At 36.2% G+C, this 12,332-nt stretch overlaps 1 protein-coding gene across 4 annotated transcripts in view; it reads left to right on the plus strand.

Annotated features, from left to right (window-relative positions):
• INVS (inversin) overlaps window positions 1-12,332 on the plus strand; it is an 89,238-nt gene that overhangs the window by 12,275 nt on the left and 64,631 nt on the right. For all 4 annotated transcript variants that reach the window (XR_009154868.1, XM_058180644.1, XM_058180643.1 and 1 more), the window contains exon 3: window positions 4,197-4,363. Coding sequence is in view for 3 of the 4 variants with exons in the window: in XM_058180644.1 (XP_058036627.1) it covers window positions 4,197-4,363 (167 nt within the window). In the remaining variant the exon portion in view is untranslated. The remainder of the gene's footprint in view (window positions 1-4,196; window positions 4,364-12,332) is intronic.

Consider the following 12,332-nt stretch of genomic DNA (forward strand, 5'->3'; position numbering starts at 1 on the left):
TAAGCAGGGAGTTGGACTCTTAAGACCTCTAAGGTCCCTTCCAACTCCGTTATTCTATTCATTCCATTCCAGATATTCCCAGGAGCTGGAAGTGTTTTGGCTCTCACTCTTAGCACATCCTGGAGCCCTAATCCACCATCCCCTCTCCCGTCCAATTGCACCACTTTAACTGATCTTTCTCACTAACTGGCCAGGTTGTACCCAACTAATCCTCCACACTTTCTAACTCTCACTAAAGAAGTGGGAATCTACTAAACCACATTCACTGTATAAATACATCCAACAATCATAAAACATATGAACAGCAAACACACAAATAGAACACACACAAAAACATCACCTCCCTGGATTTTCCCTCAGCTGTCACCTTTGGAGTGTCACCTTTGGAGTCACACCAGGACATTCCCCAGGACACTTCTGCTCTACCAGGGGATCCCTATTTATTTATTTAAAATATTTAATTATCCATCCATCTCTCAGACAACTCTGGGCAGCTTCCGATTGAACCAGTCCTAGAGGGTCTGACAATCTCATGAAGAGCTGGATCCAGTTGTCTGGGCCTGTTCACCTTTTGTCACCCACTGCTATTGCTGTTCATTTGCTTGCAACTCAGCTGTCTCCTGTTACTCCTTGCTTATTTGTTCACTGGTGGTTGACTTGCCGCACAGCAGTCAGCCATTCACTAATCTCACTCTCCCTCATCTCTGGGTCACCTGCTTTTGCCACTTGTTCACATGCCCACCACTGAGCTGGACTTGCTCCTTGCTCACAAGCCCACTACTTATTCACTGCTCAACTGGGCCTGCTGCTACTTGCTCACGATTTGTATGCAAATATTAAAAAATGACTGGGAGAAAGAATAAAAGGTTCCTAATTGTCTAGACCAGTGTTGGTGAACCTTTTTGGCACCGAGGGCTGAAACAGGAGCGTGCACACATGCTCAATAGAACACCAAAAACCAGAAGAGCAGCACCGCAGTGCGCATGAACAGGAGCGCAGGAAACTACGCACCGGGAAGCTGAGCTTCTGGTTTCCAGTGTGCGCATGCATGCCGGTCACTTGGTCTTCCGGTTTCTGATCCATATTCACATGCTGGCCAGTGTGCATCCGCGTGCCAGAAACCAGAAGCTCACAGAGCTTCTGGTGTGCATGTGCGCACAGAGTGTGCACATGCACACCAGGGAGTTGGTCTTCCAGTTTCCAGTGCTCCTGCACGCACGAAAATCAGCTGGGCACCACACGTGTGTGTTCCAGAACCCGGAAGAGCAACGGGCAACGGCTAGCGTGCCCAGAGAGATGGCTCTGTGTGCCATTTCTGGCATGCATGCCATAGGTTCACCATCACAGGCCTAGACAATGGGAGAGTGTATAATTTCCATAGCAGGAGTGTCAGTGGATCTCAAATTATGACATGACAAAAAAATTATATTTAAAATTTACTGGACTCCATTACATTTATATAGAAAAGGACTGTCAAAAACAGGATTTTGTTGGGGGTGCAATAAGGATAATGCGTCTTTAAAGCATATGTTTCTATAATGCCTTATCTAACAATTTTTAAGAGTAAATAGTAGACTATATATATAACGACCTAAAATTTTCACATAATAATATTGTCTTGAACTATATGCATATACATATTAAAACCATGCAGAGTACAATAAATGAATTCTCATTGTGCCTTTACTGTGGCAAAAAGACAGATGTTATAGCTTTGGAAAGATAAATGTATTACTCCACTTATTCAATGGATTGAAGACCTGATTACACTTAATTGCTTATAGAGGGATTACTTATAGAGAAGACTTTATATAGACAAGCATGTTTAGAAACTGGCTCATTTCTAATAGTAATAATGTAATATTCATTTTTCTAAATAGGCTAAATTGGGCTACAAATAGGAATCCTCAGTCTCACTATAACGTTCTTTCCACAATCAATGACTGTCAATTCAAATAATATAATTATTTACTTTTATTTATTTATTTATTTTATTTGTCATAACAGCATACATAAGCATAAGCATGAAGTAATTATACAACATATAAGTGTGTATATATATATATGAGTATAAGCATGTCATAAGTATATAAATTGGATATAATGAAAGGAAACAATAGGACAGGAACGGTAGGCACGTTTGTGCTCTTATGCACGCCTCTTATAGACCTGTTAGGAAAGGGGCGAGGTCAATAGTAGACAGTTTTTGGTTAAAGCTTTGGGGACTTTGAGAAGAGACCACAGAGTCAGGTAGTGTATTCCAAGCATTAACAACTCTGTTATTGAAGTCATATTTTCTGCAATCAAGATTGGAGCAGTTAACATTAAGGTTAAATCTATTGTTTTCTCTTGTATTGTTGTGATTGAAGCTGAAGTAGTCTTCAACAGGAAGGACATTGCAATAGATGATTCTATGAGTTAAACTCAGGTCCTATCGGAGGCAGTGGAGTTCTAAGTTTTCTATACCCAGGATTTCAAGTCTGGTGACATAAGGTATTTTGTTGTATTCAGAGGAGTGGAGAATTCTTCTTGTAAAATATTTCTGGACACGTTCAATTGTATTGATGTCTGAAATGTGGGTATGGGTTCCAGACAGGCGAGCTATATTCAAGAATTGAACTAGCAAATTTTTTGTAAGCTCTGGTTAGTAGTGTAGTGTTTCTGGAGAAGAAGCTACTGTAAGATTAGGTTTACAACTCTTAATGCCTTTTTTGCGATTAGTTGCAGTGGGCTTTGGCACTTAGGTCATTGGATATGAAAACTCCAAGGTCTTTGACAGGGGGTCATCTGTAAGATAATGTCCCTCGAGTTTGTATTTAGTGTTTAGATTCTTTTTTTCAATGTGTAAGACAGAGCATTTGCTGGTTGAGATTTGGGGTTGCCAGGTTTTAGACCATTCTGACACAAAGTCAAGGTCTTTTTGAAGGGTAGCTGTATTGTTGGTAGTGTTAAATAGTTTGACATCGTCAATAAAATTATGGAGATGGGGCTCTCACCATCTGAATTGCTCAAGCCAAAAGAAGCAAAATAAGACTTTTCTCATTTTTTTATGATGTTGAATATCAAAATCTACTATCTCAGGCTCCGGGGAATCTATTCTCATTTCTGTTTGGGTATGTTTCTTTTGTACAACAAATGAGCAAATTATCTTTACATACAAGTTTAGAATTTTTTCAGCAAGGCTTATTTCAATATGTTTCCTTGAACCATGCTATTTCCTGCCATTGCTGCATAGCTATATTCTTTAGAAATTCCTGAAGGCAAATTGCATTACAAATTTTTACGGCCAAGCATTCCAACTATACGTATGAGATAGGTTCCTAACTGATATATATCAGGATCCTTTGAATGACGCAGAGGAACAGCATACTTATCCTTCTAATCATTCCATTTCCATGCCTGGATGCTACCAAATTTAAATAATCAGACCTTCACTTTACTTGAAATTACAAAACAAATTGATAGAAACCTGGGAAAGCATGTCATGGTATTTATTTATTAATTAAATCTATATGCTGCCCATTTCACTATCAAAATAACTCTGAACAGCTTACAACACAATAAAAGAATATAAAACATTAATTATTAACATAGTATCAGTTTGTACAAGTCTTATTGTTCCCAAACAGAGCTAATGTTCCGTTGAAAGATAGTTATCAATAGCAAATAAGTAAAGTCTTTATTTTCCAGTTCTGTTCAGAGATGCAAAGGGGAGTAAATCACATAACGTACAGTAATTGTTCCTTTATTCAAAGTATGTTAGTTCTGTCTAAGGCCAGTCTTTATTGCTAGTTCAGCCAGCATGCATAGAGCAGGCCTCATAACCATTTATATTAACTTCTTCTTAGCTCTTCTTCCTACTCTAGGCAGCTATTTCACAAGAACCATTTCAGAATATGGATTTTATCATATTTGATTGATATATATGTGACTGTAGAATTGAAAGGTTGCCTCTGTTTACTTCCTTAAATAACATTAAGTAAATCATTGTCAGGAATTCTAGCTGTATATTTGTAAAATATCTTCTTAATGGAACCATTCCTAATGTCCTACTAATGACCCATGTCTATTGATGTTGAGTTACTAAGATAGCATTCTCTGTTAAAATGTGTCATTCATTCATATTATTTTTTCATAAGGTATGTGCATGCTGTTCATGCAAGTCTAAAACCTAATGATACTGCTTACATTCTTAGGCAATCCTGATCTGAAAGACAAAGAGGACCAGTTTGGAAGAACTCCTCTCATGTATTGCATCTTGGCTGATAGACTAGACTGTGCTGAAGTTTTATTGAAGACAGGAATAGATGTTGATAAGGCCGACCATAGTCAGAGGACAGCTCTCCATCTTGCTGCACAAAAGGTAACTAAATAATATTAAAAACTTGGATGTGCATACTGGAATCAGAAGTTCTATGCACCTAAAACAATCTTACCTGCATTTCTCAGATGAAAGTCATCCTTTGTCTCCTTTGTTGCCTTAAGGCAAGCAATTCTTGGTACTAAATAGAATGTTTAAAAATAGAAAGCTTTAGCAAGGAGTTGTTCAAAATCAGTACAAATATTCACCAGTTCTTTGATTGAGAACAAATTAATTTTAGGGATTACAGATTTGCCACCTTGTTACAAGTAATATATAAGTGAATGGAATAGGGTGGAATCTGAAGCCAGTATGTGATGCAGCTGCTAAAAATGCTAATCTATCTCAGGATACATTAATAGGGCCATAAAGTCCAGATTACTGAAAGAAACTACTGTATTTCACACATAGACACATTTGCTGGAAGAAAGAATTTTTAAGAATTAGGTGGAAAAATTGGGGAAGCCGAATAGCACAGTGGATTTTTTTGTACTTGTATGCTTTTTTAAAGAGGTTTCTAACATTCAGAATTGCCTTTCATAAACTCTAAATGAGTCATTAATTTTAAAGGATAATTATCAGTACTCAAGCAACTATTCTAAATTTTTAAAAGATTCAAAGAGCGTAAAGCTTTTTGAAAATTGCTTGTATATTCTGAAAGTAGTATTACCATATTTGAACTTTAAAAACACTTCTTTATGTTTAATTGAAATCTTTTTTAGCTAAATAGTATTCTCTGCTGATATCTTTTATATCTGACATCTAATCTTGCTTGTCACTGACTTGCATGTACTGAGTTGACAGATAATACCTAGCTAAAAAGGTCAGGTTGAAAAAAGCAGGAAAAAATGGTGTGGTATATTGAATTAGGTTGACTAACGAATCAGTTCCAATGAAAGTGACTGTCAACTATCCCACTCAGGGCATGCAGCAAATAAAGACTCCTGGGCAATTTTTTGTTTCCAAGGGTATAATTTACTGAGCACATATGGATATGGAAGTAGTAAAGCCAATTCTAACTGCAAACAGTATAGTTATATGTTCCCTTTTTTTCCTTGGCCCTCCCACTGTCACTTTACTCCATCCAAACAATTGTTTAGTATGTTTGGGTAACAGATTCTCTGAACTTTCCCAGCCGGTAACCTTAGAACACTGGTATGTCTCTCCTCAGAGTCTATGTTCTTGCATTCCATTACCCCCTCCCTTGAATTCCAACCCATATCGCCCACCCCTTTGCTTCTTGGCAGGCTGCGAGCTGGGTTTGCAAATGGAGCCATGACTGTGACTTTGAACTGTTTTTGTTTTGTCTCTCTTTTTCCCCCCAATACATTTTTTTATTTTTTCCAATATAAACATACATATTTTGTGGACAGCGCATTGATTGGGTCAAGTCTTTTTTATACAGCGTTAACAATAATAATACAAATAAAATGTGGAGTTCTACTCTTCCAACTTCAAACAATATTAGTCTCATTTCATATTCCTTTTACATTTTCCCATTGATTCATTTAGGCATAAATAACATTTCTTTGCATCCTGTGTTTATTATCCCTTAGTAAATGTTATCCTTCCATATTTTAAAAATCTCTCATTATTCCACCATAGCAACAATATTCCAAAATATATAGGATTACTAATAACACCAATTATTAACAATATTCAATCCATCACAGGAATATATCTCAAAATCCCCACCATTTCTAATGCTTAGTATTTTAAATTCACAATATATTTTAACACACTGTTAATATTAATACTACAGTTAAATTGCCTACTCTTAAATTACTATCTACTAACCTGAACTTATTCGGGTTATGGTATTTCCCCATTTTATTAATATATTTTCTCATTATCCACCATCTCTTAAATCTTTCTAAAATTCCATCATTTATTGATTTTTTTTGGTCAGCCTTTTATCTCTCTCTCTTGGAATCTTGTATCTCTTTTTGATTTTTTGTGTGTCTAGTAACCTTTCCCTTCTGGGTGCCTTTTATCTTTTTCTGTTGTGTCATTTGAACACCCATCCACAAAACTTCCTTTTATTTTTTTTAAAGAGGTTTTTCTCTTTTCTCTCTATACCAGGGGTAGTCAACCTTTTTATACTACCACCCACTTTTGTATCTCAGTTAGTAGTAAAATTTTCTAACCGCCCACCAGTTCCACAGTAATGGTGATTTATAAAGTGTATCATCGCCTGCGCATGCCTCTCACGCATTGTGGATTGGGTTGGAGGGGGCGCTGGCTACCAGCTCTGCTTGTCTGTTACAGGTGGGTGGTGCAGGGGGAGATGCGTGAGCTATTCTGGGACGAGGCTCTTTTGTTTGCGGTCGCACTATAGCGCCATTTAATTTTACTTACATAACGTGAGCTAAATTTATGCGTGGGTGATACAAATAATATATTTTCAGAAATTTAAATTGTCATGGGGAATTTTATGAAAACCTAATGAAAATGTTTTTAAATAATGCTATGAATTTTTTTTAAAAAGTCAATTAAATTTAAAAAAAAGAAAGTGCTTCAGTATCAGACAAAACCCCTACCGCCCACCATGAAAGTTGGAACGCCCACTAGTGGGTGATAGGGACCAGGTTGACTACCACTGCTCTATACCATTATAAATTGACAGGTTATATAATTGTCTTCTACTTATTAGTCTTTTCTCCTCTTTGTTCTTAATGTCTTACTTCTCATTTTTATTTTCCTCTTCCCATTTTTTCTAAATTCTCATATATTTCTTGAGTATCATGTTCCTCTTTTTCCCCCAATTGTTGAGTACTTCTACATTCATTTCTGTATCTTTAAACAATCCCTTTGTCTCTTTGTCATGTCTTAAGAATTCACACATATTTTTTAACATAAACAATATTTCTTCGTACATGTCTAAATCCATTTTATGGATTTAGAGTTTTATAGTAATTTAATACACTATAAATTTAATATACTATAAATTTTATAGTAATTTAATACAAAGTTTAGTTGTTTGCAAACTAGTTCCTTTTATAACTCTTCAAAAAAAACCAAAAACCCACCTTTGAATGTTCTCAGATTTTCCAGTCGTCTTCTAACAACAGAGTCAAGATCAGGCCATTCTCCAGATGTTGTTGCTTCTATTCTCTGTATTAGACTTTGTATATATTAGATTAGCTCTCACCACAGCTGCAACCAGAAGTCTTTGTTTTTTCTCTTAATATCCTCTGTATGTGTTGGTATGATCTTGCTTGAGACTTTTAACAAAGGAAGCAAAGTAGCTGTATTTCTGTTTATTCCATAAATAAAGGGCAAGCATATTTTGGCACTAGAAGCAAGTACATTTTAGCATAATAGATTAACATGGAGCTTTCAAAAACATAAATCTACTATTAGCCTGTTTGGCAGTTCCTTGATTGGGTATTGTTTACTTCTTGATTGTTAGTCAGATGTTAATTTTGTTGTTTATGCTCATTCTGGTGGGAGGTGTTTTGATCTTTTTATTCCCTTTTTGACTTGTTGAATGTCTCTTTTGCCCAGTATGTAGATGTTGTTTATGTGTCTATTGAGGGAAGGCCAATTTGTTAGAATACCAGGCTTCCAGAAATTCTCTAGCATTTTTAGATTTGGCTTGGTCTAGGATGTTCACAGTTTCCCAGTTAAATTTGTCCATATATTGTGAAATTAAAGATTTTTCATAGTATCTTCTGACTGCTGGTGGTGTTATGGATGCTTTCTGCTAGTCTTCTGCCTGTTTGTCCCACATAGTGGCTGTTGCAGTCTTTACACTGTAAGTTGTAGATGATTCTGTGGGCCTTTTAGTTTACTTAGGATGTTTTGGAGGAATTGGTTTGGGTGCTATACTAATTCCATGTGTCTTTAATAGCCTGTTGGTTTGTAGTTTCTGAGATGCTTTGGGTGTATGGCAGGTTTGTTCTTTTTTATGGCTTGTGTCATTGTGCTATGTTGGGTTGAATGGTCAGGCACTTTTTCATGAAGTTGCATAGATATCCATTTCATTGGAAGATAGTGTAGAATAGATGCTTTGGATGCTTTGTTTCCTTTTTCTGCCGTTCAGGGTTTCTAAGATGTGTTTGTGCTCATCTAAATAGAGTTGTTATAGAACTTCTCTTATGGGAGTTTCAGTTATTGGTTTGGTGGTGGAGCATTTGATTTGTGTGGGTGTTTTTTCAGTACACTTGTGTTTCTAGTGTGTTGTCTCCCAGATGCAAGGATTAAAGATTTGACAGAGAGGTTCCGTAAAATAATCAAGATTATTATCCCTTTCTCATAGGGGTGAAATCTAAAAATTTTCCCTACTGGTTCTGTGGGCATGGCTTATTTGGTGGGTGTGGGTTGGTGGTCAGGTGACCCGGTGGGTATGGCCAATAATAATAAATAATAAACAAAGTATACAAACAATAAGAGGTACCAAAAACCAACTTTCACACTTTACACACACACAACACAATACAACACAACTGACTCACACACAATGTAAAAGCAGCTGCACTTCACCCAAAATGGTCCCTGCAGCAAACAGGAACCTCACACAGCCACAAAAAGCTCAAAAACCAACTTTCACACTTTTTCCACACAAAATGCAACATACAGCTTTGTGAGATTTTGTGTGTTTGCGTAGTTAGAGTGGAACACTACAGAAACACACCAAATCTCAGAAAGCTGCACAAATATTTTATTTTATTTTATTATTTTATTTTATTTATAGTTTTAGATAAAAGCAGCTAAATTTAAAACTTCCTTAATTTTAAATTGCTATGTCTAAAAAAAAAATAAAACTCCTAAAAAAACCTCAATTAACTATTTTTTTAAAGCTCCCCCCCCCAAAAAAAAAACTCAGTTACCAAATTGCAGGCAGAGTAAGTTGCTCACTGATGAGATGGATTGCAGGCAGGCAGATTCAGTTGCTAGCTGATGCAATTGATTGCAGCAGCCGAAGCAAGGCAGGAAAAGCGAGTGAGTCTGAAAGAATCAGCAAGCTGGCAAGTGGGGACCGGGTGATTGGGTGGGCATGGGGGGAGGGTAGGGATTTTTGCTACCCGTTCTCCAAACTACACACCGCCATCGCTACCAGTTCGGTCGAACCGGGAGCATTTTATCCCTGCTTTCTCATCTTTTATATTGGGACAAATAACACAAGAGCCTTAAAAAATTCAGTGGCCTATGAGCAACTAGTCAGGAAAGGCAAAGAGTTAGGAGTTTAGACATTTTTTTTTTCAGAACGACATACATCTTTCTCAAAAATTGATATGATACAGATTTCTAAAAGTTTTGTAAATAAAAATTTAAAAGTAGATATCTTACATAAATCTTTTTCAGACCAGAGTCCAATTCTTTTGATATTTAGAAAAAAGATCCTGAATTATATAGACGAGAGACTAAATGCATCTATTCCACAAAAGGAAATGATTGTAAAGGATTATAAAAAGGAATAAAATGAATATTTGATAACAACCTGGATTTTTCATCTCAAGAAGCCACCCCTGATGGCAGCCTCTGTGAAATGCTCTTTAATAGCTTTGATGATATTTTTAAATTATTTTCTGTGACTCACTGTGGATTACATACACAAAAGATGAGATCCTGAACATCAGGCAACAGATCCTGAACACCAGGCATCTTTCTAGGAATATTCCTCTTCCAGTCTTTACAAATGAAGAAGAAATTTTGAAGAAATAACTATGTGCCTCTCTGGAAGGATATCAAAAAGGACTTATTGTGATGGATAGAGTGCATTTATCACTATTGGTAGAATTTCTGTAACTAAGATGAATGTCTTACCATTTAAGATACTTTTTTGTTATCAATCCTTGCAACTGATACTCCATTTAAATAATGGCAGATGGATATTTCTAAGTTTATATGGTAAGGGAAAAAGAAAACCCAAGAATTAGATATAAACTACTGCAAGATGCTAAGGAAAGTGTGGGGTTTGGATTTACCAGACTTGAAATTGTATTTCGATACTTGTTTGGTCTGGCTAAAAAAGCCAGACTTTTTAGCTGGGGAACCTCCAGAATAAGAGGCTACTTGATCTAGAAAATCATGAATTAAGATTTGGAAGCCACAGTTATTTATGATATGAAAGGTTACAGTAAATGCTGGTTTTAACAATCTCTTTGCTAGACATGCCATTCTAAGAGTTTGGAATAAAAATAAAATAAGGTTTTCTATGAAGATGACTCTTTGGTGTGTGTCCCCAGAAGCTTTTTTCAGAAAAGAAATAATGGTGAAGTCAAACTGATGGACTTATGGTCATATAATATCTTTTAATTTTGGTGATCCTATACTCAAGTCTGAGGAGTTAGAATCAGAAGAATATGTCTGCCGTTGGTTTACATAGAAAGAGGACAGGTAAATGAATAGGAATTCTCCATAGACTGAGAGAGAGGTAAGAACTTCTCTCCCTTCATTCCATCTAATTACACTCACTTGTAAATAAGATGGATGAACTTTTCCTTTTAAATAGAATTAACTCAGACTTTTCCAACTCAGCTAGCTCTCTACTTCACAGAAACTTGACTGAATGATTCAATAAATGATAGCAGCTTGCAAATCCTAAGGTTTCAGATTCAAAGAGCAGACAGAATTGTAGAAACATGCGGTGAAAAGAAAGGAGAGGATATCTGTTTTTATATTAACAGTTGGTATAAAAATGGTACTACACTAAAGAAATTTTGTGATGTGGACTTAGAGACATTAAGTCCTTTTTGTAGACTTCAGTGTTCAATACCATCATTCCAGAAATTCTCTCCAAACTGACTTAGCTAGCTGACCACACTTGGATTGTAAGCTTTCTAACAGACAGAAAGCAGCAGGTGAAGCTAAGTAAATCACAACAAGTACCCATTCAATTAGCTCTGGTGCCCCTCAGGGCTACGCGCTCTCTCCATTACTCTTTTTCTTTATACCTACTGGTATGACTGCATCTCAAAGGATCCCTCTGTTAAAATACTGAGGCCTGGACAATATTTTGGTGTCATTTGAGATAGTAATCAGTCTGCATATAGACAGGAGTTTGAACAACTGGCCCTGTGGTACAGCTGGAACAATGGAACTGAACATACTTAAAACATACTTAAAACTGTAGAGATGACAGTGAACTTTAGGAAGAGCCCTCATATCCTACCACCTCTTACTATATTAGATAACACAGTTATCAGCAATAGAGGTTCTATAATCTCCCAGGATTTGAAATGGATACCTAACATTAGAACCATCATTAAAAAGGCACAACAAAGAATGCACTTCCTGTGGCAACTCAGAAAGCTCACACTGCCCAAGGAACTGATGATACAGTTCTACAGAGGAATTGCTAAATCTGACATTTCTATTTCTATAACGGCCTGGTTTTGTACAGAAAGCAAACAGGATAGATACAGACTTAGTTAGGACTGCAGAAAAAACAATTGCAAACAGCCTGCCTTCCATGGAGGACCTATATACTGCACAAGCCAGAAAGAGAGTTGAGAAACTGTTTCAATTCCTCCCCTCAAGATGTCATTATAGATCATTGCAAAAAGACAGTTTTTTCTCTCATGCCATCACTCCGCTGAACCCCTAATTCCCACAACAATGTCTTATGTCTAAGGATATTTACCCATATAGTAGGGCTGTACTGCTATTATCCTTTTCATCTTTCCTATTATCTTATACTATTGGTATCTTATGATTATATTTCTTTATCATTTGTATGTACCTTGAGAGCTTATGCAACGGAGATAAATTCCTTGTGTGTCCAATCACACTTGGTCAATAAAGAATAAAGGATCAATTTAATGACTTTGGTATGCCAGTAAAAGAGTCATGAGAGACTATTTTATACAATACAATAATCTAGAGAAGAAAAGTTGCAAAAGATATTGGATGAAATTAGAAAGAAATTATATTGCAAAAGACAGCAATAGATTCTAAAATCTTATACCTAGTTAAACTACTATATCAACAATTGTCCATTTAAAAATCCAAGAAATAGAATCAAAAT

This window comes from Ahaetulla prasina, chromosome 4, assembly GCF_028640845.1.
Source record: "Ahaetulla prasina isolate Xishuangbanna chromosome 4, ASM2864084v1, whole genome shotgun sequence".
Classification (NCBI taxonomy): domain Eukaryota; kingdom Metazoa; phylum Chordata; class Lepidosauria; order Squamata; family Colubridae; genus Ahaetulla; species Ahaetulla prasina.